Genomic DNA, 27,615 nt, shown 5'->3' with positions numbered 1-27,615 from the left:
AAACGGAAGCTCAGAGTGGGCCTATGATTTGTCCAGGGTCAGCAAGCCGAGAAGGAAAAGGGCCTTCCTTCCTCTTTCTTCCCAAGGTCAACTCTGGCTCTTCCCTGAAGTCTTAGTTCAGTGGCCACCTCCCCCTGGAAGCCTCCCGGGACCCTCAGGCTGGGTCAAGTGCCTCGCCTGGGCTCCCACACTGCCGTGCGACCCCGTCGCAGCCCTGACTCCGTGTGCGCCAGGCCTCCGCCGAGCCCCCTGCGTCCTCGGAGTTTGACACCTCTGAATCTGGTGCTGTGACTGCACCCATCTTCCTGTTGAAGCAACCAAGGCTCCAAAAAGTGAAGTTTGCTTGTGCCAGAAGGCCGGGGGCTCACTGCTCTCGGGGCAGCCCGCCCCCCACCCACCCACATGCACCACAGGCTCACGCCCAGGGTTTATCTCCGCAGACACCCGCCCCCAGGCAGGCGGCAGCGGTGTCTGCAGGGCCGATGCCTGTAAACACTTCCTCCAGCTCTGCCCTTTCACTCAGCGGGGAGGGAGGTGTGGGGGGGGGCGGTGAGGACATCGAGGCAGAGGACTGAAGTTGTTTTGGGGCCTGACTACCCCACCTTCCTACTGCCTACCTGTTAGCCAAGGTGGGGGAGTCACCCACCTGGGCCCGAGACCCTGGCCTCAGGTGGAGCGCATGACCTGAGAGATGATGACAGCCCCCACCCTCAGTGCCTGCGGTGGGGGCTCCAGCAAGGTTTGTCCCCCTCATCCTGTTCCCCTCTGGGTCCACCCACGCACTCTCTTTCTTAAAGTGGCCTTGGGAGAGGCCTGGCCTGCTTGACAAGATGGGCTACGGAGGTCCCATTACACAGGCACGAGGCAGAAGCCTAGAGAAGGGGGTCGCCTTCTCCCAGTCACACAGCCAGGCAGGGTGCAAGGCGCAGGTGACGCTGCCTGGGTCTGGGTGACTTGGACCTGGGACCCTGCACCGCACGCGGATCCCGCCCTTCCGGAGACCCGTCCGAGAAAAGAGAAGGCGCCTCCAGGCCGGCTGTGGGCCGAGCACGCCCCCTGCTGGGATCGGCTGGGATCGGCGCAGCCGCGACCCCGGGGGCTCCCGCATGGAGCCGTGATTCCTGCTGAGCCCCGCGCTCCGCACTGAGCCCGAATTCCAGGCTGACTCCAGCTAGAGGCCCTGGTCTGTTCTTCCCTAGGCTCAGGAGCCCCTCAGCCCCCTGGCCAGCTGCGGCGACCTAGAAGATGTCCCTGCTGCAACGAGTGTCCCAGGTTCTAATCCCACCTCCGTCACGACCTGGCTGAATGGCCGGGAACAGGTTCGCTTACTTCGTCTGAGCCTCCGTATCATGATCCGTGAAATGGAACACTTGTAGGCCCTGGCAGGATTGCTGTGAGGATCCGGCGAGTGAATTTATGTAAAGTGCTAGCAGCGACCCGAACGTAAAAGATGCCCAGTAAGTATTAGCTAAACTATTGTAGCTATCGTTACCAGGTGTGCTGCTGGGCTCTTAAACAAACAAACAAACAAACAAACAAAAACAACAAAAAACCCCAGCTTGATTGAACATAACTCATATACGATGCAATTCGCCCATTTAAATTATACAATTCAGTGTTTCAGTATTGTGGTAAATATATAATACAAAGTTGACCACTTTAACCGTTTCGAAGTGCACAGCTCAGTGGCATGAAGCACATTTATGTTGTTGTGCAACTGTCATCCATCCATCCCTAAAACTTCCTCATCTTCCCAAACTGACACTCTGTCCCCACTAAACACTCACTGCCCTCCCCTCCCCCAGCCCCTGGCTCCTCCATCTACTTCCTGTCTCTGTGAATCTGACTCCTCTGGGGACCTCCTGTGAGTGGGATCACACAGTATTTGGGACTGGCTTCTTTCGCTGAGAACTGTGTCCTCAAGGTTCACTCATGTTGTAGCAGGGGGCAGAATTTCCTTCCTTTTCAAGACTGAATAATATTCCATTGTCTGGACGGACCACACGGTGTTTTCCATCATCTGCTGATGGGCACGTGGGTTGCTTCTGCGTTTCGGCCGTTGTTGGTAACGCTGCTGTGAACACTGTGCCATACCTGTGTGAGGCCCTGATTTCAGCTCTGTCGGGGAGAGAGCTGGGAGTGGAATTGCTGGCTCCTGCGATAATCCCATGATTAATTTTTTGAGGAACCGCCGAACTTTTCCACGGTGGCTGCACCTTTTTACATTCCCACCATCAATGTTCAAAGGTCCTAATTTCTTCGCATCCTTGTGGGTACTTTTTATCTGCAGTCTTATTTGTGGATCTGTAGGGTTTATTATTCCCATGTCACAGAGGTGGAAAACCGAGGCTCGAAGAGATGAATAAATGCAGGCAGGAAGTGACCAAGCCGGGGTCGAACCCAGCTCGGTCACACTCCACGCCTGCCCCCGGCCACCCAGCACTCACTGAAACAATCTGCTCCGGTTTGATGAGGTGCCTCTGTGACCCCTTTAGCTACCCTGATCCAAAGAAGGGATCGCCATAATTTGGGGCTCTGGGGCATGAAGACATCGATCTACAACAGTAAATTTCAACCAGGGGTGATTCTGAACCCCAGGGAACACTTGGCAATGACTGGAAACGGTTTTGGTTGTCAATGACTTGAGGGGGGCTACTCCGGGATTGAGTGAGTGGAGGCCGGAAATGCTGCTGGACACCCCACAGTACTCAGGACTGCCCCCAGCCCCACAAGCAGGAATGACAGGCCCCAAATGTCGACAGTGCCGAGGATGAGAAAGCCTGGACTAGAGAAAGAATAGAACCTAGCTGTGTGTGAAAGGTGGGAGGAGCAGTCCTAGTTAGAATCCCAGCCCTGCCACTCGTGCCTGCAAGTCCTCAAGCAGTTCACTTGTCCTCTCTGGGCCTCAGTTTCTCCCTCCAAAATGGGACATTTATTTTTGCCGCATGATGTCTGTGCCAGGGTGTGTTTCTCCCACGTGCAGGACAGGGCTAGACACGCACCAAACATTCGTTGTCTAGCCTGCTGTGGCCTTCCCTGGCTCTAGCTATAACTAGGACCCCCAGTTGGGGCCGAGGGGCGGAAACGGAGCAGCAGGAGAGCTGGGAGCCGCTCCAGGGCCCGGTTCCCAGGACTCACAGCTGCATCCTCTGGGAGGGGGGCCCAGCTGGCCCCGCAGCCCCACCCGCTGTCGGCCAGGAGGCTCATTCCCACGGAAATTGAGGCTGAATCTGCGAGTCCCATGGTAGGGGTCTCCGGGACCTGTTCACCCAGCGACAGCGACTGCTTCAAACCTCACCCTCAGAACTTATCAGCAACCCAGAAAGAGTTGATCTTCAACTCTGGGTCAGATTCAACCGTCTGGAGGTACCAGAATCTGTATTTGTTAAAGGGCTCCCAGGTGATTCTCATGCAAAGGGTTCTCCATACTTTAAGAAACTAGTTCCTGCCTGAATTCCTATGACCCAGGAGGGTAAACTGAGTCGGAGAGGGAGGAAGGGGCCTGTCTAGAACCGCACAGGTCGGTTTATTTTTCTCTTTGGCTCTCTGTCTTCCTCTCTTTCTCCGGGACTCTGTTTTTCACTCTGCCTCCTTCCTCCCCTTTCTTCGGCCGGGCCCTCCGCCCACGGGCGCCCCCAGCATCCGGCCCCTTTCGCGATTCCGGAGGAATCCCCCGAGCCGCCAGGCCCCGCCCCAGGCCCCGCCCCTGGCCCGACCCCTCCCGCGCCGTAACTTGCTCCCATTGGCTTCTTCGTACGCCGCCCGCCCTGCCATTGGCTGAGCCTACGTCCTCCGCCCGCACCCCATCCGCCCTTGTAGCGCGGGCGGGGCCGAGCGGGGCGGGGGCGGGGCCTGCAGAGGGGCGGGGCAACTGGTGGGCGGGGCAGAGCTTCCTGCCCCTCCGCGCGAGGCTTCAGGCGCGAGTCCTGACGCCCGCGCAACTGCCGGCTGGAGTCGGAGGGACTGAGCCCCGACGGTCGGACCCACCGCGGGCCCGGAGACCAGGTGAGAGAGCGATGCTGGGCGCACCTCGGGAGCCAGCTGGTCGCCCTCCATCTCTCGCGTCCCCCGCAGCCCCGCAGAGAAGCCCCTCCCGCCCCGCCCCTGTCCGCCCGAATTCCTGCCCGCGTTTCCCTCTCCCTCGGTTTCCCCCTTGCCCGCTGTGTCTCCGGCGCTCTCTTGCTGTATGGGTTAGGGGGAGGCACAGTGGGTCCGAACTTCCCGCCCTGGCGTGGGGTGGTGCTCCGGAGCCGGCGGCCCCCGCCACCGTGGGGACTCTGATGGACTCTGCCCCTTTTGCCATGCCGTGCGCCAGGTACTAGAGCCCGATTCCAGAGTCGGGAGGGCATTCCACGGGCTGGGCAGCCGGGCCAAAGGCATGGAGGTGGAAATGAGTGTGGCTTCCGGTCGGTCCAGGCTGTTGGGAGAGCCAAGGCCAGGCCCACCCAGACTGGCCACTCCAGAGCTCCCCAGTGGCCTGAAGCCAGGGCCCCAGTTTTTCCAGCTGTGAACTGGGACTGTCACCTGCTGAGGTAATTGGCAGGTCAGCTGACCCAGAGCTGCAGGCATCACCACCTCCTCTGTGCTGGGGCCCTCCTGCAGGAGGGGCAGGCCCAGGTGCCCAGCTGGGGGAGGTGAAGGCCCTGAGGGGCCACAGCAGCGTCAGGGCGTTTGGTGAGTTCAGATCTTGGAATAAGGCAAACCAGGGTCCTGCTCTGCTGCTCACCATCGTCCTTTGAACAGGTGATTTGATTCTCCCACCTTGGTTTCTGTCTGTGTAACGGAGGGACATGACTCCCCAGGGGCTCAGGGCCGCTTCCAGGATTCACTGCGGGGAGGCGGGTCCTGGGCGCCTCCTCCTGGCCCTCACTCTGGCTCTGCCCCTCGCTTGCTCCGCTGCGGCCATACCAGCCTCCACGTCCCTGGCCGGGCATGGCCTCGCCTCAGGGCCTTTGTACAGGCCGTTCCCTCTATGCCATGCCCACGGCGCGAACTTTAAAACATAACAAGTTGCCGAGATGGGCCGGGCCAAGGGACTGCCGGGCGAGGGCTGGGCAGCTGGGAGGGGCGAAGGAGGGACGCCGTACCTATGGAAACCGGAACAAAGAGCCCGTGGCCCCAGCCACACAAACACCTGGGCTCTGCTCCTCGCACTTGGCAGGTCTGGTGGCCTGAGACGCCCGTGGTGGGTGAGTGCCCAGACTCCTGGGGGGCAGGTGTGGGGCTCGAACCCTGGGGGGGGAGGAGTGGGTGGGGCAGCGGGGTCCCCCCAACAAAGAGATCAGCCAGGCGGGTGCAGATTCGAGGCCCTGCGGTGTTCTCTCTTGCCGTGTGGCCTTGGGTTTGCCGGATGTCCCCTGAGCCTTAGTTTCCTAATCTTGCTTGGTGACTTGATTAGGTGGGTGCAGGGGGCCTCAGTGCCCCATCTGTCAAATGGGGCTGAGAGTGTGCCTAAGACAAAAACTCCAGCTGTTGTCATGGAAACAGCCTCACCTAGAGCCAGATGCTGAATAATGACTCACGCTTGTCTGGGTTCTGTCCGGTGTTACAGACAGAGAGGTGGGGGCCTAGAGCTGGCAGGACTCAGCCCAGCTGCACCGCACACACCCTCCTGGGGTCCCCCTACGCCCCTCCACCGGACGGCCTCCCCTGGAGTCTCACCCTCCTGAGCTTTCACAGGGGCACCTCCAGCCGAGTCCTTGAGGTCTTCTAAGGTGCTGTCCTGCAGGCCTCAGTTTCCCCTTCCTCCAGCGGGGTGGTGGAGATTGGGGAGTGTCCGCCTGGGGGCGCTCTCCTGCAGAGGGGCTACTATGTCATCTGGGGGCATCTCCATCTCTCTGGGCCTCAGTTTCCCTGGTTGAACAGTGGGGCCCTGGAGCAGGATCTCTGGCTGTGCCCCTCCGGGGCCGAGGAGTCATTCATTCATTCAGCAGTAGGTTCTGAGCACCTGTGAGCCAGGCGTGGGGGTTGGGAGAGACACACGTCCGTCCGGGAAATCGTCACACTTAGTTGTAACTGTGCGAAGATGATGAAGAGTCTGATGTATGGGCAAGTTGGTTTAATTGGGGGTTCCAGGAGGGCCTCCAGAGGAGGTAGCGTTTGAGCTGAGGCCTGAATGACAAGAAACAGCCATGTGGAAACCTGGGCGGTAGGGCATTCCATGCAAAGGCCTTGAGGCAGGAGGAGGCCCCTGTGGCTGGAGCAGAGTGAGCAAGGGGGAGAGAGGGATGGGGGGAGGGCAGGGAAGGGACAGGGGCAGGTCGTGCAGGGCCTTGTGGGCCACCGGGAGAACTTGGGCTTTCCCCCTGAGGGAGGCAGGGGCCCTGGAGGGCTGTGGACTCAGCAGGAGTAGGACCTGACTCGGGTGCTCACAGGCGCCCTCTCGTGGCTGCTGCAGGAAGGACGGACATGGGGCACCAGCGGACAAGGCCCAGGCAGTGGAGAGATAAGTGGGTGGAGCCAGGACTCAGGTAGGGGCTGCATGCGCGCTCCAGCCTTGCGACCCTGGCGCCCCAACTTCTGTTAAGCGTCCTTTGCTCAGCCTGAGCCCCAGCCTACCCTGGCCTTCCCTGCTCGGAGTTGGGCGGTGGTCTCTCAACATTCACGTTTGGCACTCACATTCTTCACTCAGTAGAAATCTGACCACACGTGCGAGCGTCGTGGCTCCTGCCGCAGCCTGGCCAGTACGTCCTTGGGAAGGGCTCTAGGGAACCCGGTGTGAGAACCGCTGGTGTGTCCCCCACCTCCGGCAAGCAGAGGCCCTTCTCCCTTTGCCCATATCTAAAGTGAGTGCTGACCAAGCGGTCTGAGTGATGATTTAAAGGGCTCGATGCAGGGGCCCCCCTGAAGTCAGCAGAGAGTAGTGTAGAACAAGGACTGTGGGGTCCTCTGCCATGGTGGGCAGAGGCCTGGCCCCCCCCCCCCACGCCACCCTGGGCCGCTGCAGCCGGGGCCGAGAGAGGAGAGACGGAGTGGCTGGCTTGGCCCTGCCGACTGGGTGCATTAATTATTGACACCCTTTGTGTGAGGCATGAAGAATTCATGTGTTGGGTGCCGGCTGCCCGTGGACCAGTGGCGTGCTAGAGCCGGCTCACCCCGCTCGCGGGAGCCACTTGCTGTGTTTCCAGGGATTTCGAACCTAATAATTTTGTCATTTTAAAAAGTGACAGGCTACGAACTTAGAGTGAAGGATATTTAAAACAAAGCTATGGAATATTATTCAGCCCTAAAAAGGGGTGAAGCGCTGACGCCGGCTACAACGTGGACGCGCCTTGAACACAGGACGCTCAGTGAGAGACGCCAGACACGAAAGGCCACACGGCGTGTGATTCCACTGACAGGACAGGTCCAGAACAGGCGCGTCCACGGAGACGGGGGCGGGCGGTTAGTGGGCGCCAGGGGCAGGGGGCAGAGGGGGACGGCGAGTCGCTCCCATCTAATAGTGGGAGCTGGAGTGTCTCAAAGGGGATGGGGAGGAAGTTGGAGTCCAGAAGATGAAATGCGGTCGGCGGAAGGCAAAAGGCCGAAGCGTGGACCGGGCCGTGTTCTGGGGAAGGGTGTGGGGGAGGGCCGGAGTCCACAGCCACTCGGCCTCTGGACCTCCGGTTCGCAGATGGGAAAGCTGCCCCTAGGGCGTGAGGCTTGTCTGGAGTCACTCGGCAGGGGCTGTGGACCGGCCTCGCTGCTCCTGCAGCACACCTGGTGTGGTCCTGCCCCAGGGCCTTGGCACAGGCTGCGCCCTCCGCCCGGCTCAGCCTCCGCCCACACCTCGCCCTTTCAGCCCCAGCTCCAGGGGCTCCTCTCAGAGAGGCCTTCGTGCCCACCCCCGCCCAGGTCACCTGCCTGTCCTGGCCGTCACTCCCCTCTCTGTCCCCATGGCCCTTATCGCTCCCTGAAATTGTCCTGTTTAGTTCTATGTTCCCTGGTTTCTGACACCTCCTCCTCCTGGCGTGGGTGACGGCATCTCTTAGGAGGCTGTTTTTGAAATCTGGAGGGCTTTTTTTTGCTTGTGATAATAGCAGGATGTTTTGGTGTTTGGGGGCAGGGGTCAGGGACACCAAGCATCCAGCCATGCTCGGGGCAGCCCCGGGCCCCTGTGACTTCCTAACATCTTGCCAAAAATGTAAGCCGACAAGTGGGGGTTTTGCCTGGTTTTAATATTCAGTGACCGTTCCTGGGTACATCGAGGGGAGACGGAGCCCTTTTCTGACGGGAATTTCTGGCTGTGCGTTCACTCCCCTCGCTGTCCGCATTGGGCGAACCGCGCATAGATTTGCTCCGCCCGGTGCAGTGAGCCTGAGCGTCTGGGGAGGGACATTCTTGGTACTCAGCCGCGGACTGAGCACCTCCCGAGTGCCCGGCAACACGGAAGGCGATCACGAGTCTCCTGTGGACCCTTTCATTTTCAGTTTGGGCCAAATCCTGCTTTAAACATTTTAAAATGTATTTAACATTATAAAAACGAGGTATAAAATATATAAGGGGCACAGAGGTATAAAGTATGTACACTTAATATATATAGTAAGTTTTCTGCTTGATGAGATATAAATTCAGTTTTAAAGTGTTCAAATTCCAGGACATTCCACCACCCCAAAAAGAAGCCCCGGCCCCATCAGCAGTCACGCCCCGCCCCCGCCCCGCCCCCAGCCCGGCAACCGCTGAGCCGCTTCCTGTCTCTGGACGTGCCACGTGAATGGGATCACACCCGCGTGGCCCTTCGCGCCTGGCCTCTCCCTGAGCGTGGGCGTGCGCAGGGTCCGTCCACGTCGCGGCGTGCGTCCTCGCCACGGCCGAGGGACAGCCCCCTCGTGAGCAACCGACCGCATTTTGTCTTTCCACTCGCTGGCAGCCGCTGGGGTTGCTTCAGCCTTTTGGGGGCACGCGAATCGTGCTGCTGTGAGCACATGCCGGGTTTCGTGTGGCCGTGCGTTTTCCTTTCTTTTGGGGAGGCCTCAGGGGTGCAGCTGCTGGGTCGTGCGGTGACGGTGCGCGCGCGGTTTTCCACCGCGGCTGCCGGGTTTCTCATCCCCACCAGCTGTGCTCGAGGCCCGGGTTTCCACATTCTCACCACCGCTTGCTACTGTCTGTCTTTTTGTTAGGAGCCGTCCCAGCGGGGGAGGGGCGCCATCGCATCGCCATTCTGACTCGCATTTCCCTGGCGGCCAATGATGCTGACCATCTTCAGCTGTTTATGGGCCATTTGTGTATCTTCTTTGGAGAAATGTTGGATGATGTTCCTCTGTTTACAAGACCAGCGCTCTAACCTCTGAGCCATGGAGTCGATATTCTTCTATTTAGATAAAATCGACAAGCCGTGAAATTCGTCTCTTGGCGTGTAGGCTTCCTGCTTTCCTGTATGTTCAAAAACGCACAGCCGTCCAGCTCGATGGCATTTACGTTCTGTGGACCTAGATTGAACTGAACATGGAACGTTCCAGACTGCACCTCCTCAATCCCCTCAGATGGTGGCCTTTATCACTAGTAATTTGACCTTTAAACTGGCGGGGGGAGGTAGAAGGTCGCGCCTGCGGATCCCATTTCAGGGCGGTACTGGAGTACCCAAGTTGTGTTGTAATAAGGAGGGGATGTGGGGTCTAGAGGGTAGAGACCCTGGGGAAGGCAGAGACGGGATCTCTTTTGCTCATTGCTCTATTCCCAGTGCCTGGTACACAGTTGGCGCTCCATAAATGCTCATTGAGCAATTGAAGGAATGCTCTGGCTTTAGCGGGCTTTTTTGGCTTGTCACGATAGTGGGCCACTCTTGTGTTTGGTCCTCATGCTCCAGGGCCACTGGCCCTCTGGCCCGAGCCCCTGCGCAGCTCCTGGACGGCCCCGCCCCGGAAGGGCTGGCGTGGCTCGGCCGGGCCGCCTGTTGGTGTGCGGGCCGTCGACCTGGGTGAGCGCAGCAGGAAGGAAGGCCGGGGTTTATTTCGGGCCGTGGCCTGCTCCCCTGGGAGCACAGGCATCTCTGCTGCTTGAATGGGGGCGTTTCTGGCAGAACAATGGGTCACGGAGGAGCGGGCCGTGCAGCTGTGCTGGCCCAGGTGTGGCAGGGCTGCGGGCTGGCCAGAGGCACTCGGGGCGTGGAGGCTGCGAAGGCTGCAGCAGCCTCTCCCCCTTCCTCTGGGCGGGGCGAGCGGGGTGCCGTCGGGGGGCCCAGACCCTTCCTAAAGTCGGCAGATAGGCCCAGCCCCCCTCCGGAACCAACACAGCCACCCTCAGGACCTGAGAATGAGAAGGTCAAGGCCTTTCCCCGCTGAACCTCGGTCTGTCCATCTGTAGACGGGGGAGACCGGCCCACGGCCTCGTGAGTGCCCGCGTTTCCGCCGTCTGCAGACACCCCGCCCCTCATGCGCTCAGCAGACCCTTCTGGGACCCCCTGCCGAGTGCCAGGCCCAGGGCTGGCCACTGGGGACGTGGTGGGAACGAGGGAGACGCAGACCCCGCATGTACCATCGGTCAGGGACGTGGACCTGGACATCAACGTGCCTGGGGCCGTGATGGGCGCCCACAGCACCCGACCCAGCCCGGGGCTGCCAGGAGGTGCAGAGATGCTGAGACTTACAGTGTGAGCAGGACTTTACAGGATGAGTAATGGGAGCAGGGGTCCAGGTAGAGGAACGGAATAGAATGTTCTAGAGAAACTGGCAGGGGGCACCTGGGAGGCATAGGTACATGTGCCAGGTGGCCAGCCTGGAGCTGCCGCCTCTCTGGGGTCTGCACAGGCCGCTTGCTGGATGGCTCAGAGCTTGAATGGAGGGATGTCAGGTGGTGTCCGGCCTCTTCCCCGGGGGACAGTCACAGACTGAGGGGCACTGGGGTTGGCCACGAGCCGCTGCCCCAGGACGGAGGCAGTTCCGATCTTCTCCATTTTACAGATGAGGAGACTGAGGCACGGGGCGGTTATGTTGCTTGACTGAGCGGTCAGAGCCGGGAGCAGACCCTGAGTCTCGGAGCTAGTGTGTCAGGGGGGGACGGGTCCTGGCCCTCCGAGACTGGGGCCGCCTCGCAGGAGTCAGCTGCGGAGGCGTTGGGGGCAGGAGGTCACTGTTGCTCTGTGACCTTGGGGAAGTGGCTCGGCCTCTCCGGGCCTTTATAGTTGCTTTTGCAAAATGGGCGACCGCCCAGTGCTGGGTAGAAATGACAAAATAAGCATGTGCTGCCAGCAGTGCCCAGCTCTGGCCTGGAGGTCCCTTGGCCGGTGTGGGGGCAGGGAAGGCCGGCCAGTAATCCCCGTGCAGCCTTGACCTCTGTAGGCAGGAGGGTGGGCAGCGAGGGTGCGGACTTCGCCTGAGGTCTGAGCTCGCACAAAGACGGGCTTTGTGGGGGCTCCGGGGTGTGAGTAGGCGTCCACGTGGCCTTTCTGGGCTGGCCGGCTTGGGGCCAGTGTGGGTGGATTCCGACCAGGGCCTGGGGCAGTGGGTGAGGGCTGGGGGTGGGTCTCGGGCCCCATCATTCATTTGGAAAACATTTCCGGAGTCTCCAAGGACGGGGCGGGTTCGGAGCCAGGCCCATCGTCTCTGCGGTGGCCCGAGGTGAGGCCGATCGGCGGGAGGCAAGGTCGGGGAGCAGAGCAGGGATGGGGCCGCCTCGGGTGGCCCGGAGGGGGTGCCTGTCAGTTCGGCTGTTCAGGGATGGCTTCCTGGAGGAGGTGGTGTCCAGGCCGAGCTGAGGGGGGAATCTGAGGGGAAGAGGCTGGGGCTTGGGCAGACGGTGGGAGGCACGAGTGACCCTGTGCGTGTTTGCCCCCGCAGGGCGGATGGACACCTTCAGCACCAAGAGCCTGGCCCTGCAGGCCCAGAAGAAGCTGCTGAGCAAGGTAGCCTCCAAGGCGACGGCGGCCGTGTTCATCGATGACACGAGCAGCGAGGTGCTGGACGAGCTGTACCGCGCCACCAAGGAGTTCACGCGCAGCCGCAAGGAGGCCCAGAAGGTGGTCAAGAACCTGGTCAAGGTGGCGGTGAAGCTGGGTGTGCTCCTCCGCGGCGGCCAGCTGGGCGCGGAGCAGCTGGCGCTGCTGCAGCGCTTCCGCCAGGGGGCGCGCCGCCTGGCCATGACGGCGGTCAGCTTCCACCAGGTGGACTTCACCTTCGACCGGCGCGTGCTGGCCGCCGCCCTGCTCGAGTGCCGCGACCTGCTGCACCAGGCCGTGGGCCCGCACCTGACCGCCAAGTCCCACGGCCGCATCAACCACGTCTTCGGCCACTTCGCCGACTGCGACTTCCTGGCCGCGCTCTACGGCCCCGCCGAGCCCTACCGCTCCCACCTGCGCCGGATCTGCGAGGGGCTCACCAGGATGCTGGACGAGGACAGCATATGACGCCGGCCGCGGGCTTCCTGCGGGGGCGGGGCCTGTCGGCTCTCTCCGCCTTCCCTGTGACCACTGTGTTTCCCAGTCTGATTCCGGCCAAACTCCCGGTCGGAAGCCCCTCCGCCCCTCCAGAGGGTGCTAAGCCGTTCAAAGCAGCAGTGCTAAGGCCCCATGTCGCCTCTCCCGCCCGGTCTCCCTGGGGAGAGACGTTCAGGGCGCGGCCGCAGCTCCCCAGGCACCCTGAGACCACTCCCTGCTCTGGTCCACATGCCCTGAGCCGCGATGGCCCTTGGTGTGCACCCCTCGAGTCACTCGATGTCAGCTGAATGCTGGCACCACCCACTCAGTGATGTAACCTGGGCCTGTAAGTGCCCCGGACACAGGGCTCATGCTGAACTGGGAGTGGCAAGGTGACACCTTAAGCCCTTAACCCCAGGACGGAGGAGCGGGAGTGTGGCCCAGACTGGCGGAGCCCACGGCCGGGCACGGTGGGCCGCTAAACCACATGACGCGTTCTCACGGCGGGGATCCTGGACACAGAGAAGGCCATTGGAAGGACGGTCTACAAGCCAAGGGACGCCAGCCACCCCCAGGCGCCGGAAGGGAGGCCTGGAACAGCCCACGGGAGGAACCAGCCTGGCCTCCGTCACGTCACGGAGAGCGGAGTCTGTTGCTTCAGCTGCCCGCTGGCTCCGTTCCAGCCGCCCAGGGGGCCACAGGAGGGCTGGGCAGGAGCTGGCGTGTGGGCGGGGTCGCCTCCATCAGTCCTGACTCCCACGCCTGGGTGGGGACAGAGCGTGCCCCCCAGGCGGGGCGAGAGGGGAATGCCATCTGAGAAGCATGCACGTTTTTAAAGGATTGTTTCACGTTTGGAACACACACAAACCTTTTTTATCACACAGACCTCAGAAAGCAAAGCTCGACCCAGAAGATAGTGGAACTCTCAGCGTGGACGGACACGTGGGTGTGGGAGCGGATTTGCGACGATTTTTGTCAGAAGGGGGCACGGGCTGCAGGGCACGAGTGCAGGTCTGCCCAAGTCGGGGCGGGAAGGTTATCCTGAGCGCCCCTGGGGGAGGAGGGACGATGCCTCGTGACTTCGGAGAACTGGGTCCGTCTGTTCGGGGCAAAGGTTGCAAACGGGAGGCGTGCAGGCCTCGTTAGGCAAGGCGACGGGTCTGCCTGGCCCCATCCAGCGTCCGAGACATCGGAAACCAGCCGCCAACATTTGAAACTCGGGAAATGGCACATACCAGTCTAAGTGGAATTTCTCTTGCGAGCTCCCTGAGCCTGCAGTGCCCGCAGGTCAGGCTGCATGGAGGTCCCCTCCGTTTCGCCACTGTCCCCACCGCTCCCTTTTGCCTCTCCCTGGCCCCTTGTACTAACCCCAGCTTCCGGTCAGCCCTTCTGCATTTCTGCAGCGGTTTGGTTTCGACAGCCCCGAAGAAGCCAAAGCCTTTCGCCTGAGAGCCAGCGGCTCCTGCCTCCTGCTCCACCACTGTACGGCCAACCTCCCCCGTCTTATCTTCAGTCGAGAGACGGGTCTTCAAATTCAAGAGCGAACACGGATCTCTGGCGCTCCGAGAAGCCCTAGAGGAAGTCCTGGGCCCTCGGCTCTGCTGACCGAATTCACCAATGCACACGACGCTTCGTGTTTCCTGCTGGGCTGTCCAGCCTCTCTCGACTTGATACATTTGAGATTTAACTTTGGAAAACCAAAGAGCGCTGCACAACGATTTAAATAAAGGTGCAGGTCTTCCATTGTCACGATGTGGTGTCCTCTGAGTTTCTGCCTTTACAAAAGGTGTCGGTCGCAGCTGACATTCAGTGCTGTGTTCGTTTCAGGGGCACAGCGTAGCGGCCGGTCACCCCGATGGGTCCAGTACCCACCTGACTCCGCGGTCGCTCGGCTGCCATCGACCATGTTCCCCGTGTCGTGTTTCACGTCCTGTGGCTATTCTGCAACTGCCAATTTGCAGTTTCACCCAGACCCCCAGCCCCCCTCCCATCTGGCACCCATCGGTTTGTCCTCTGAGCCTGTGAGTTAGTTTGTTCTTTAGATTCCACACACGGGGCCATGTGGTATTTGTCTCTCTCGGACTTGTTTCACTTCGCATAACACGCCCTGGGTCTCTCCATGCTGCAGCAGACGGCAAGATCTCATTCTTCTTTATGGCAGAGTGATAGTCCATTGTGTATACACACACACACACACGTACACACACACGTGCACACACACGTGCACACACACCCCCCACCACCACCATGTCTAGTCGTCGATCGATGGACACTTGGGCCACTTCCACATCCCGGTCATTGTTAATGATGCCGCAGCAAACACAGGGGTGCGTGTATCTTTCTGAATTAGTGTTTTGGATTTCTTTGGACAGACACCCAGGAACACAATCGCTGGATCACATGACTGTCTGTGATTTTTTTACAGACTCTGCACACCGTGTTCCGTGGTGGCTGCGCCGATCTGCAGCCCCACCGACGGTTCCGTCAAGACGCACATGTCACATGGGGGCAGCGGAGAGGCCTTCCCGCCCCACTGCGTTGCTCCCACCGCTCTGCCTCTCCAGAGACACCCGGGACTCAGAGGGGTGAGTGGCTCTGGGCGGACCCCTTGGGGCTCAGTGTCCCCATGCCCCGTTGGGCAGGGGGCCCTGTCGTGACCTGCAGGTGGCCGTGCTCACTGTATCGTGAAGCTGGGCCACGTGTGGACACGTGGAGCCTGGCGACCTGCTCTCTGGAGGGGGCAGAACACGCCGAATCTCCCGGCGGCTCTGGGCCCAGGAGCCTCTCCAACTGCTTGTCACGCTCACGCGCCTCGGTCCCCGCTGGTCTTACCGCAGGGCTCGCTGCGGGTGTGGACGGATCGGCACTCGCTCTGCCTCCTGCAGGCGTGCGGCCGTGGGCAGCAGCCGGTGCCCTCCGCCCTCCGCCAGCAGCGCCCAGCTCCGCGGGTCGGCACGGGGTGGGAGGCAGGGAGGCGACTAGGGCGAGCGAGGAGCCCAAGCCCCGTTCGCTCACGAAGACGTGGCCAGAGGTCAGGCTGGCGGTCAAGCTGGGGTCAGACGCCCAGGCCCCACTGCTGTGACACCAGCGCCCCACTGAGGGGTGGAGCATTTGGGGGGTTATTTTTTCCTGTGTATTTTTTTAATCACCATGCTGCAATCTGGCTTTAAAAAAGCAGAACCAGCGCCCGCTCTGCAGAGCGGCTGGGCCTTGGGGCACTCACCGCCGGCCCCGCGAGGCGCAGGGCCTAGCCCCTGGAGCGGGCTCGCGGCCGCCCGCCCTGGGACCTGCTGCTTTTGTACCTGCAGACATTCCATGTGTCCCGGGGACACAGGCCACCGCCTCCAACAGGGAAGGGAGGCGGGGCGGGCGCCCCCTGCTGCTGTTCCGGGCTCCCCCCGCCGCCAGGCAGCACCCGTGTGACGCCGTCTACGCATTTGCTTTTTTAACTTTTTTTATTTAAATATAATATTTCTTCTCAGTTAGTCTGAAAAGTGGTGGTCCCTGGGGAAGCTGTAAGAAAGCAGTCGCCTGGGGCAGGGGACGGCAGCACCGCTCTCCCCTGGGCGGCGGGGGCCCGGCCTGAGCCAGGGGGAGACGCCACGGCTCTCTCGGAAACGCTGCACCCGCCTCCTGTGCCGACGCCTCCCCCGGCGAGCAGCTGCGGGGCTCAGACCCAGTCTGCGTCCAGAGGAGCGAGGTGGGGGTGGGGCCCAGCACGCCCCCGGCCCGGCCGTCCTGCAGGCCCCTCCGAGCCGGGCAGCAGCAGCCCGGGAAGACCACAGTCCCCGCGCTGGGGACAGCCGCCGGTCACAGCTCGCTGTGGGATGCCTTGGCCACGATCACCAGCTTGGACAGCTCGGCCCTGAACGCCCCAGGCCTGTGGGACACTGTGAGAGAAGAAAGCGTGGCAAGGCCCTCGCCACCCCACGGGGCTCCGCGTCCTGGGCCAGCTGGGGCCCAGCAGGGCCTGGCAGGGCAGGCAAGCGGTCCCCCGGGGGACGGCGGGTGGAAAGGTCGGCCAGGCCGTGGGAAGTGGCGGCCCTCCCCCTTCCAGATGCGAGGACACTCACGCTCCCAGTGACCAGGTGCTGGCACCGCGTGGCCCGCCCCCGAGCGCTATGGGGGCTGTTTTTAAATAGTGGTCTTTTCTGAGGCTGGAAGTGATACGGATGTCACGTTTCCGTGTTCGTAAGGTCTGTTAGAGCGTGGCCATTCCCCTTCACTGACACGTGGTGTGGCCTGTGCCCCACGGGGCAGGTGAAGCAGTTTCGACAGAGGCCGAGCACTCCAAAAACATCTACCGTGGGGCCTTTGCAGGAGCAGCGTGCGGCCCCCGCCGGCTGCCTGGCCCTGTGTCGCCTCTCACCCCCTTCCCCAAGCAGCTGGCGCCGCGTCCACACCCCTCGCTACGCACCTGCTGTTCTGGTCACTTCGAACTCCTCGTTTTTCAGGGGAACGTCGCTCTCTCTTTCAAATGCAGCTTTGGACTATGAGGGAAAGAGCGGAGGCTGCCGGTTAGGACAGACAGCAGGACAGAGCGCACCTGCCTGCTCCCCTGGGAAGCACAAGGGCCGGGGGCACGTGGCCGAGCGCCGAGCACCCAGGAGCGCCCGCTCCGCACCCCGTGCCGGGCGGCGGGCTGCGTACAGATTTGTGCCCTCACTGCAAATCCCAGGCAGGCGGCACTCGACTCACGGCAATGAAGCAATCACGGCAGTCTCCTGAACGTAATTGCTAAAATTCAGAATTATGTGCCTCTCAAATCAGCTTAAATAGTTTTAAATTAGCAAGGGACCCTGGAGAGTAATCGGTTTGACGGTGTGACAGGCCACCTGATGGGCTTGGAGCCTGCGCCACCAGCCTCTCGCTGGGGGCTGCCATGGGGGTCAGGTGCGTGGCAGAATGCGCTGCCGGGGCGGTGAACCCCAGGGCCACGGAGCCAAGGCTGTGGGCCCCCACACACACCGGCGAGCCACTGCCGCCCTGCTGCCCCTGTGGCTGTCCCAGGGCCGAGCACCCAGGCCCCTGCCCTCTGACTTAATGCTGGCTCTCCCAGCAGGTGGCTGGCAGGCGGTTGGACAGGGACACAGGGGTGTCTGCTTCCTGCCCCTCTGTGGGCACAGCCCTGGCCCCCTGCGCTTCCGGGCCTGGGGGTCTGTGCAGTGCCCCACGTTCTTCCAAATTCTCCCTCCAGGTGCTCAGTGTCCCTGTCCCCATCCTTCCTGTCCCCCAGGGCTCTGACACCCACGCACCCGGTACTCACGTAGGCCATGCCGTACTCGATCTCGGCGCCCTGCACCTCCGCCTTGAACTGTGTGAAGTACAGGTAGGACTTGCCGTGGGGCCTGCAGAGAGACCAGCAGGGGTTGGCCTGGGGCCACATGTCCCCGGCCCCCCGACCGGGAAACCGCTGGCAGGCACGGCTGATTCCGGGACAGGAGGACAGGCCCTGAGCGACATCCCGTGTCCTCCTCGCCAGAACATCCTCCCAGCCTGTCGCCAACAGGCCGCCTTCCCTGCCCAGAAGCAAGCCGTTCTAGGACAGGGACCCTCACGTCCACTCACTGCATCCTTTACTGAGTGGCCACGACATCCTCGGCACTGCCACAGGGCCATGGCGACAGCCCGGGGGAGAGATGTGCAGGAGTTAATGGGGGCCGGGTGGGGGGGGGGGGCTCTGTCCTGGGCAGAGGGAACGGGGGCCGCAAAGGTGCCTCGGAGGGGACAAACGGGGGCATTTAAGGAGCCCAGGTCAGCATGCCAGAGCAGAGAGATGACGGGGAGCACAGTGACAGCAAGGGAACAATGCTGTCTGCATGTGAAGGGCTCCGTTTGGCCACGCGTGGGGAACGGAGCGACGGGGTGGAGGCAGAGGGAGCAGCAGGGGCCCGAGGAGGGGGGGGGGGGCGAGGATGGGCCGGGGTGTGGTAGGCACACAGAGCGGGCTCCGACTAAGCCCCCGAGCGGGTGGACGGCCAGCCCTGTCTGAGATCTGAGCCCAGGCCCGTTTCTGTGGGACCTCTCAGCTGAGCAGGTGGCCCCGGGGTCGGCAGGTGTCTGGGGCCTGCGTGCCCCGTGAGAGGCAGCCCAGTGAGGACGGTGGCCCGGGCCCCTGCTTCCGCGACGCCTCTCTCTGAGGCCACGGTGGCAGCACAGACGGGGTGCGGTCTGGGGAGCGCCCGGGCCCCCGGGACTCCAGCGAAACAGGCAGGACTCCCCCAGCGGCACCGACGAACACCTGCTGTTCGCGAGGCACTGAGCAGGAGGCTGCGGGGCGACACCTGCCCTGGGACTAGAACACGCCGCTTCCTCTGATCACTGTCAGTCGCAGCTTGATCCGCCCGCCTTGTGGCCCCAAGTCCCCTGAGGGCGGAGCCACAGCTTGTTCTTCTACATCGGGCACACAATAAATGCCCCAGAAGTCACTTCTGCTTGGGGTGGCACGAGCCAGGCCGAGAAGCCGGAACAGAAGGGACACAGTTCCCTGCTGCCCCTGCCCGCCCCGGGCTCGCCACCCCCGCCCCGGGCTGGGCTTCAGCGGCGCGGCTGTGAGAAGGGTGGACGAGGCATCAGCCCCTGGGCAGAGACTGAACCCACGAACGCGACTCTAGGGGTGGCGATGGGGGCGTAGCGTTTGGGGAGCCTGGCCCCTCTCCCGGGTGCTGTGGCCGCTGCCTGGGCTGCACTGTCCCTGGCCCCCAAGCCCCTCTTGGCCTCAGTGTCCCTGGGGAGCCGTCCCGCCCCTGGCAACCCCCAGCACAGTGTGACACGCCCCCTGTGCGCGCCTCCGGGACGCAGGACCCCCTGTTGGTCTGTCTGTCTGCCCCCTTTCCCTGTGGTGCGCTCGCCCCCGCAGTCTGGGCCAGCGTACCCCCTTCCAGGAGACCCCGCCGCCGGGACCCTGAGCTCACCTCCAGATGGTGCAGGTGAAGTGCTGCTGGTCTTCGCTGGTCCCCAGACTCATCTGCCACTTCTGGGGAGAGGGGAAGCGTGGGTCAGCCCGGGCACACGGCGGGCCGTGCACGGGGCAGCTCCGAGAGCTCGGGGAGCCTCAGGTTCTGCAGAGTGAGTGAACCGCTCCTGGGCCTCTCGGCTGGAGCCTGGCCCCCAGGTGCCCGACTCTGCTGGGGGCAGTGAAGCTACTCGCTGTGACGCGTCATGAGACGTCCGCCCAAACCCGCAGAACGCACGGTGCCGGGAGGGAGCCCTCGTGCCGGCCGGGGGCTCGCGGCGACCAGGGCGCGTCGGCCGAGGTCCTCACGGTAACAAACGTCCCGCTCCGTGGAGACGGCTGTGCGTGGGGCGGGCAGGGGGAGGTACTGAAATCTCCGTCTTCTGCTCAGTTTTGTTGTGAACTCTGGAAATTAAAATCTATTTACAAATAAAAACAATAAGAAAAGGAGGGAGAACAGCTCACGCACGTCTGCTCGCGCAGGCATAAAGAAGTCCTCGGAAAAGATGCAAGGTGTTCACGATCGTGGCCACTCGCCTGCGGGGTGTGGGTGGGACCTGGACAGTTAGAAGGTGCTGTCAACTTTTACATGCTTTTCTTTTGGGACAATGTGAGTGTGTTCACTTTTTAAAAATTAACAAAAAATGAAATTAAAATTTTAAACGGGTTCCAAAACACAGCACAGGCTAACTCACGGCCCCTGAGGAGCGACCACCGTCACCTCCCAGGCTGCTCGGATCGCCAGTCCCATGAGTTTACAGCCCGCCCCCCCGAGTGACCGTGACCTCCGATGACAGGTGCTCCCAGTTTAACGTCATGGCTTTTTCATTAATGGGAGCATTAATTACAGTGGAGTAAATGGTCACTTAGGTGCCTTTTGCCTGGAGCACGGATGTGGGAACCAATTGCTAGTTTACACGGAGTGTACAATTCACCTTTTAAAAATGTGTAATTTAGAAGGCGGGTCCACTGTGGCATAGGTGGCCCGAGCCGGCTCCCTCCCCAGAACACGGCGAAGGTACACCTATATTTAGAGCATTTCCTCTGAGACACCTGTGAGCCAACTGAACCGCTTCTGCACGACAAACTAGAGGAACCGGATGGGGAAGGCTGGGGACCCCAGACAGCCCCCCGGGAGGGAGGGGCCAGCGGACAACCTGCAGGGCCAGCAGCATCCCCGCCCACCTCTCCCAGACTTAGACCCAGCAGGAGCAGAGGGCGCCACGGCCCACATACCAGGGGCCCCTCCACCCAGAGGAGGACCCAGTGGGTATCGCGGGGTGCTGCTTCACGCGTCCGCTGGGCTGTGTGCACATGGGGCTCCCCCGTCCAGACAGTGCCGAGAAGGCGGGCGCCGCTGTGCGCGTGGGCCCGCCCGCCCGGGGAAGGTGACCGACTCGCCATGCGCACACAAGGCTGCCCACGAGGACAAGGGCGGGGCTGGGAGGCCGCCGAGCCTCGGGCACATTGAGCAGCCCCATCAGACCCTGCTCTGGCGACGCGGCTTGCCAGGCGCACGCCAAGCAGCCGCACCTGCTGCCCCTCCCAGAACCCGCTCCTCCAGGCTGCAACACACCAGGCACCGCTCGTGCCCGGCCCAACCCCCACCGATCCGCCACGTCCATCCGCTACAGAGACCACTCTCTCGATCAGTCGGAGAGGACACAGCACCTGGAGTGAAGAAGCGTCGGAAGGGCTCAACGGCACGGCAGTTAATACAGAAAAATGGACCGGTGACCCGGAAGACAGAACACTGGCAATCACAAGATCGGAACAGCAAAAGGAAAAAAGAATTAAAAAAAAAATGAGGATAAGCGATCTCTAGGATAAAATCGCGCTCTCTGACATTCGCATCACAGGGATTACAGGAGAAAGAGAGGGCGGGGCAGAAAGGGTACCTAAATAAAGGCTGAAAAGTTTCCTAACCTGGTGCAGAAAACAGACACCCAGGCCCAAGCAGCAGAGTTCCAAACGAGACGAACCCAGAGAGACCCGCGTCTAGACATGCTGTAATTAAAATTGCAAAGGACAAAGAGACCATCTCGAAGGCAGCAAGAAGGAGACAAGAAGCCACGTGCGGGGGCAACGCCATAAGGCTACGCGCCGATTTCTCAGAAGCAACCGATGGCCAGAAGGGAGTGGCAGGCAAGATCCGAGTGCGGAGGGAAAGGAGCCCGCTACCCTGAATACTGTCTCCAGCACGGTTATCCTCCCGCATTGGAGGCGAGGTGGCGTTTCCCAGACAAGCGAGAACTGAAAGAGCTCACCGTGCCCAAAGCAGCCTTCCGAGAAGTGCTAAAGGGTGCCCTTCATGCAGGAAAGGCCGTAACCGGAATAACGCAGGAAGGAAAGGTAATCTCACGTGTAAAGGCAAATATACAGTAACTACAGTCATTCAACCACTTAAAAAGCGAGTATGGAGGTTTAAAGACAAAAGCACAATTAACTGTAACTACAATAAATAGGAGATACACAAAACAAAGATGTAAAAGATGACTTCGAAAACATAAAGAGGGGAGGGGGGCGCAGAAACTAGTGCTTTCACAGCACAATTGAACTTGAATGCCTGTCAGCTTAAAATCGACGGCTGCAGATACAGGTGGATATCTATGAACCTCACGGTGCCTGCGAACCAAAAAGATACAAAGAATACACAAAAAGTAAAGAGAAAGGAATCCAATGAGAATACTAAAGAAAACCAGTAAACCCAAAGGAAACAGATCAAGAGGAGGAGCAGAAAAGAACAATCACGACCAAAAGCAATTAACAAAATGGCCATAAGCACTTATCTATCAGTAATTACTTTAGAAGTAAATTGACTAAATGCTCCAATCAAAAGACACAGGATGAAAGAATGAATAAAAACAAGATCCATCTATATGCTGCTTGCGAGAGACTCACTTTGGATGGAAAGACACATACGGACCGAAAGCGAAGGGGTGGAAAGTGATACTCTACACAAATAGAGTCAAAGAGAAAACGAGGTAGCAACACTTGTCAGACAAAATAGACATTAAAACAACGGCGGTAACAGGAAACAAAGAAGGACATTACATAATTGTAAAGGGGTCACTCCAGGAAGAAGATATAAAATACAAAACCTAACACAGGAGCACCAAAGCACAGAAACCAAACAGTAATGGACATAAAGGCAGAAACCAACAGTGACAGCTGGGGATTTCACCAACCACTGACCTCGATGCGTACATCACCCAGGCAGAAAGTTAACAGGGAAATAATGGCCTTAAATGCCACGTGAGAACAGTCTGATTTAAGATATAGAGCATTTTATCCAAAAACTGCAGGTTTCACTTTTTCCTCAAGTGCACATGGAACATTTTCCAGGAGAAATCACATACTCGGCCACAAAACAAGCCTCAATAAATTCAAGAAGACTGAAATTATATCAAACATATTCTCTGACCACAGTGACAAAAAACTAGAATCAAGAGAACTAGAAAAAAAAACAAAAAACAAATATGTGGCGATTGAACAGTACGCTTTTAAAAAACCAACGGAGCAAAGAGAAAATCGAATACTACCTCGAGACACATGAAAATCAAAACACAACTCTACAAAATGTGGGGTCGCAGCAAACGCACTCAAAAAGAACAAAGTTCAACGTAGAAGGAAGGAAATAATAATGATCAGAGTAGAAATAAAGTAAATAGAAAATAGAAAAACAAAAGGCCAAAGAAACTAAAAGCTGGTTCTTTGAAAGCATAAATGAAACTGACAAGCCTCAAGACAAGACTCATCAAGCAAATAGAGAGAACACAAGTAAAATCAGAAATGAAAGATTACAGCCGACACCACAGATATACAAAGCATTATTAAAGGATACAGTGAACGATTATATGCCAACAAATTGGACAATCTAGAAGAAATGGACAAATTTTCAGACATATACAACCTTCTAAGACTAAACCAGGAAGTCAAAGAGAATCTGAACAGACCAATTACTAGCAATAAAACTGCATCACTAACCAAAAAACGCCCATCAACAAAAGCTTAAGACCAGACAGTTTCGCAGGTGAATTCTACCATGCATTCAAAGAATTAGTGCCTATCTTTCCAAAAGTATTCCAAAAACTGAGGAAGGAACGCTTCCAAATTCATTCTACAAGGTCAGCATTATCTTGAAATCAAAAAGAGATAAGGACACTACATAAAAAGAGAAGTATTGACCAATATCCCTGATGAACACAGATGCCAAAATCCTCAAAATTCTCAACCAAATTCAACGGTACATTAAAAAGATCTTGCACCATGATCAGGTGAGATTTATACCAGGGATGCAAGGCTGTGGTTCAACATCCACAAAACAATTAATGGATTCATCGCATCGACTAAACCAAGGATAAAAACGAAATGATCATTTCAGGAGATGCATAAAAAGCATTTGACGAAATTCGACATCTATTTATGATAAAAATTCTCAACAAAGTGGGAACAGAAGGAATTTATCTCAGTAAGACACACCTGTCAATAAACTGACAAACACTACGTGTTGGCGAGGATGTGGAGACAAGGAAGCCCTCGCGTGCTAGGGTAGGGACTGCAAAGGCTGCAGCCGCTCTGGAAAACAGTATGGAGGCTCCTCAAAAAATTAAAAATAGAGCTGCTTTACAATCCAGCAATCCAATTTATAGGTATGTATCTGAAGTAAACAAAACCATTAATTCAAAACAGTACGTGCACCCGTTGTTCACTGCTGTATCATTATAACAGCCACAATATGGAAGCAACCCAGGCATCCACCCACAGAGGACTGGATAAACAAGTAGCGGTACATATATACTATGAAATATTATTCAGCCACATGGTCCCCACAAAGCAGGCGATGGTGCACTGCATCCTTCTCTGCTTCGAATCCCCCCTACTTCCTCTTCTGACACCAGCTGGAGAAAATGGTCATCAAGGAAATGGGGACCTCAGTCCCAGACCACAAGGAACTGAATTCTGCCAACAAACTAACTGAGCCTGGAAGACAATATCTTGGTCTTGGCTTATGAAGCACCTGCCTGAGCCTCCATAAATGAACGATAGTGAGTGAGTGTTGTTTTAAGCTGCTACGTTTGTGCTGATTTGTTAGGCAGCGAAGGAAACAAATATGAAGCTCCTCACAGAGGCCCCGGGAAATGGCCTCTCACGCCTCATCTTTCACCCAGACGTCTGTTCACCCTGTGGAATTACGAGTGGAATCTATCGTCACTACTTAACTTGAGCCCTTTCACTTTCATCGGTTGAGCAAGAACAGTAAATAAATGTAAGTTAACAACACACATCCTGGAAAGAAGCGCTGTATGACGACAGACATGTCGACACTAAATTACAAGGAATTTTGTAGAACTCACCTCGTTGGTCCCTCCTTGAGAAGCATAGGTGAACACACAAGTATATTTGTCCTAGAAAATGGAAAAGGAAAAAAAGGCTTGGTGGCAGGTAACCTTAGCGCTAAGGTGCAGGGTCAGGCCAGCTTTCTGCCACCCAGAATCAGGAAGATCCTGAGTCTGGGCATCTGTACTCAGGGGAAGGAGGCTGAGCCAGCCCCACAGGGCCTCCCAGGGTCTGCAGACCTGGAATTCCCCCGCCTCCCTACTAGTGAGCTCCTCGGGCAGAAAAACAATCTGGGTGGCTTCTGGGGGATGAAGAGCAGAAAGAGGGGTCGCACCCCCTATAGCACCCACCCTCCTAGGAACTTGGGCTTTGGGACACCTGGGGGCCCATCTCTGTGCTGCTGTGGGTCTTGACAGGTGCAAACCTTTCTAAGCCTGTTTCCTCATCTGCAAAATGGGCCTAACATAGAAAGCATTTGGTACGATACCCAGCAGTAAGAGAGTATCAACAAATAGTGACTGTCGATATGGTTGTTACAGGGACGGGAGAGGCAGCGACTTCTCCAGCAAGCCGGGGACAAGGCTGGACTGGACCCAGGCCTGCTGCCTCGAGCAAGGGGGCCTGGCATCACACTTCGGTGAAGATGGGGGTACCGTGCGCCATGGAAAGAAAAAGCAACGTTTGTCCACTTCCTCCCTAGTCGGAGCGACAGCGGGACCGACCTTCTGTGGAGCCGGGAGGCGTGCACCCGTCAGGATCAACGCCCCTCTCCTCTGTGCCCGCCCCCGCCCCCCTTGCCCTCCAATGGCCGGGTAGTCGCCTGGCTGTGGTGGACAAGGCTGCTTGGGCACGCTGGGCATGTGACAAGTGACAAGGACTGAAGCTAGTGGCCCAGCCCCCTCAAAGTCGCCAGGCCGGAAGTGCACCCCTCCTCAGGCCCAGTCCCCGAAGTACGAGCCCCCGCCTCGGGCCGCACCCCCTCTCCCGGCGCCTGGGCCCTTCGTCAGCAGCGGCACTCACCCCCGGGCCCACGTTCTGGGAAAAAGAGTGCACGACGCCGCCGGGCTGCACGTCAAACGCCACCGTCGTGGGCTCGGACACCGCCTCCGCGGGCCTCAGCGCCCACGCCGCCAGGAGCAGCGCAGCCCACAGACCCGCGCCGCCGGCGCCGCTCCTCCTTCCGCTGGGCGCCGCCATCTTGGGACCGGGCCGCGGGGCAGACTGGTGGACGGAGCGCAGCGAAGGACACGTCAGGCAGCCGCCGGAGGCCACGTCGGCGTCAGCGCGGCCACGTGACCCGCGCGCCCCGCCCCTGCTGCCATCTTGGGGGCGGGGCTTGGAGGTCCCGGCGCGTACGCGGGGCGCGCGGTCTCGCTTCCGTCGCCCCTCACTGGCCACGTGCCTGACCCTTCAGCTCTTCCGACTAGTGAATGTGCAAGGACGGAGGGCAGTAGAAGGTCGCCACTAAAATTCAAGTTAATAAATGTAGACGGTAGGAGCAAAATGGAAGGTGACCTTCGGCGGATACCTCAATCGTTGCAGCCAAGATCCGTGGCTGGATGCTAAAAATTGGTGGTCGAAAAAGTATGGTGAGAAACAGGATATTTGCGTAGTCTCAGACACAGAGAAAAAAAGAGTAATTTTACAATGGAAACAGCAGCCTCGCCCAATGATCAAAGTTAACGTCACCAAAAATGAGACCGTGTCAGCGTGAAGCCGCCGAGCCGCTCACCGCACGCACTGAGGACCCCTTGTCCGTGGCACCGCTGGAATTCCTGCCCCAAAAGCTCAGCCTCAATCCAACTCTAAGCAAACATGAGGCAAACACAAGTTGAGGGACGTTTCACATGATAACCGGCAGTACTCTTCAAATGTCATGAAAGGCCACCGCCGAGGGGCCATCACAGAATGAGACCAAGACGACTAAACAAACATCGGGTCCTGGATCGGATCCTCGTCTCACTTCCAAACGCTGTAACAGTGCCACTGACTGGGGGCCAAAGCGAGACGTGTGTTTCTCACGCTTCGGGAGGCCGGGGAGTACAAGGTCTGCGGTGGCAGATTCCCGGTCTGCCGAGAGCCGGCCTCTTGGTTCATAAACCGCTCTTTCCTACCTGTGTCTTCACGTGGTGGAAGGGGCGGAAGGCGCTCCCTAGGGTCTTTTTAAGGGAACAGATGCTATTCATGGAGGTTCCACCCTCATGTCCTACTCACCTCCCCAGCCCCCCTCCCCCGAGACTAGCACATTTGGGTTTAGGTTTCAACATGAATTTGAAGGGGCACAAATATTCAGTTCGTAAAAGCCCTGGACCAGAAAAATGACATTACAGGGAGAAGTCGAAATGGAAATACAGCCTGTGCATGCAGAAACTAGGATCGTGTTGACATTAACGCCGCGCTTCAAAAACCAGGCTTTTACCAGGGCTGCTCAAGACGTTAACGTTAGGAGAATCTGGACAAGGGACATCTGTAGCTTTTCTGTGAGCCTAAAATTATTTCAGAGTACAAAGCCAAAAAAGAATCCTTACCTCAGGGCTTATCAGGAGGTTAACTGAAGGGATGCAAGAAGAATCCTAAATCCTAGTTGTTGCCTGCATGAGATGCCAATGAAAAATTCCCTGGTTTGGGGGCACTTTTTGGGGAGTCATAAATTGCTTAGAATTTCAAGAAAACACCAATGGCCAGGTCTGGAGTGTCCAGAATTAAGCTACTTTTCCTAATCCTTCCTGATTTGAAAGAACAGAGAAAATGTCACAGGGAACCCCTAAGCTGGGCTGCGTCCCACTTTTTGAGGAACTCAAATTTCTCAACCCCCGACACAGAGGATGAAGGTTTCAGAGAAGTCAGGAGCACCTGCATGGCTGACTGTTCTACAGAAAACTCTAACTCCAGAATTCATGCTTTTCAGTGGCGGCAGCCTGTCCTAAGTTAGGATTCCTGCTTGTGTTAAAAAATTTCCTCCTTGCAACTGGCCGCTCTGGATCCATTAGAA

General features: G+C 58.6%; 3 protein-coding genes across 7 annotated transcripts; 2 read left to right on the top strand and 1 right to left on the bottom strand.

The window, feature by feature from the left end:
* The first annotated feature begins 3,872 nt into the window (after window positions 1-3,872).
* On the top strand, window positions 3,873-13,300 carry TNFAIP8L1 (TNF alpha induced protein 8 like 1). Of its 3 annotated transcripts, none has more exons than XM_016144777.2 (2): window positions 3,873-4,005; window positions 11,754-13,300. In XM_016144777.2, exon 2 carries the CDS (start codon window positions 11,759-11,761, stop codon window positions 12,317-12,319), a length of 561 nt encoding a protein of 186 aa, XP_016000263.1. In that variant the 5' UTR covers window positions 3,873-4,005; window positions 11,754-11,758; the 3' UTR covers window positions 12,320-13,300. The 3 variants fall into 3 exon arrangements, with proteins under 3 accessions (XP_016000263.1, XP_016000244.2, XP_036089969.1); XM_016144758.2 differs by lacking the exon at window positions 3,873-4,005 and adding an exon at window positions 5,075-5,189; XM_036234076.1 differs by lacking the exon at window positions 3,873-4,005 and adding an exon at window positions 9,447-9,480.
* Window positions 13,301-14,051: 751 nt separating this feature from the next.
* Window positions 14,052-15,728, top strand: LOC107510825. Of its 2 annotated transcripts, none has more exons than XM_016144753.2 (2): window positions 14,052-14,349; window positions 14,754-15,728. In XM_016144753.2, exons 1-2 carry the CDS (start codon window positions 14,080-14,082, stop codon window positions 15,408-15,410), a joined length of 927 nt encoding a protein of 308 aa, XP_016000239.2. In that variant the 5' UTR covers window positions 14,052-14,079; the 3' UTR covers window positions 15,411-15,728. The 2 variants fall into 2 exon arrangements, 1 of the variants encoding a protein (XP_016000239.2); XR_004954980.1 differs by lacking the exon at window positions 14,052-14,349 and adding an exon at window positions 14,356-14,655 and having other exon boundaries at window positions 14,754-14,870.
* Window positions 15,729-15,764: 36 nt separating this feature from the next.
* MYDGF (myeloid derived growth factor) lies at window positions 15,765-25,872 on the bottom strand. 2 transcript variants are annotated; one of them, XM_036234077.1, is made up of 6 exons: window positions 25,644-25,872; window positions 24,641-24,691; window positions 19,243-19,304; window positions 17,584-17,676; window positions 16,746-16,818; window positions 15,765-16,218 (listed from the first exon to the last, which is right to left on the bottom strand). In XM_036234077.1, exons 1-5 carry the CDS (start codon window positions 25,818-25,820, stop codon window positions 16,779-16,781), a joined length of 423 nt encoding a protein of 140 aa, XP_036089970.1. In that variant the 5' UTR covers window positions 25,821-25,872; the 3' UTR covers window positions 15,765-16,218; window positions 16,746-16,778. The 2 variants fall into 2 exon arrangements, with proteins under 2 accessions (XP_036089970.1, XP_016000272.1); XM_016144786.2 differs by having other exon boundaries at window positions 17,595-17,676; window positions 25,644-25,862.
* Window positions 25,873-27,615: the final 1,743 nt, after the last annotated feature.

The sequence above is a fragment of the Rousettus aegyptiacus genome, unplaced genomic scaffold (assembly GCF_014176215.1).
Source record: "Rousettus aegyptiacus isolate mRouAeg1 unplaced genomic scaffold, mRouAeg1.p scaffold_m13_p_16, whole genome shotgun sequence".
NCBI lineage: Eukaryota > Metazoa > Chordata > Mammalia > Chiroptera > Pteropodidae > Rousettus > Rousettus aegyptiacus.
This window is presented reverse-complemented; position numbering and strand designations above follow the sequence as displayed.

Coding starts and splice junctions, on each gene's coding strand:
- LOC107510825 (XM_016144753.2), top strand. CDS start 14,080: ATGTGGTGTCCTCTGAGTTTCTGCCTTTACAAAAGGTGTCGGTCGCAG. Junction 14,350..14,753: donor TCGGTTTGTCCTCTGAGCCT/GTGAGTTAGTTT, acceptor ATTTTTTTACAG/ACTCTGCACACCGTGTTCCG.
- MYDGF (XM_016144786.2), bottom strand. CDS start 25,820: ATGGCGGCGCCCAGCGGAAGGAGGAGCGGCGCCGGCGGCGCGGGTCTG. Junction 24,692..25,643: donor CCCAGAACGTGGGCCCGGGG/GTGAGTGCCGCT, acceptor TCCATTTTCTAG/GACAAATATACTTGTGTGTT. Junction 16,819..17,594: donor TCGAGTACGGCATGGCCTAC/GTGAGTACCGGG, acceptor TTTCCCTCATAG/TCCAAAGCTGCATTTGAAAG.
- TNFAIP8L1 (XM_016144758.2), top strand. CDS start 5,090: ATGGAAACCGGAACAAAGAGCCCGTGGCCCCAGCCACACAAACACCTG. Junction 5,190..11,753: donor GCCTGAGACGCCCGTGGTGG/GTGAGTGCCCAG, acceptor TTGCCCCCGCAG/GGCGGATGGACACCTTCAGC.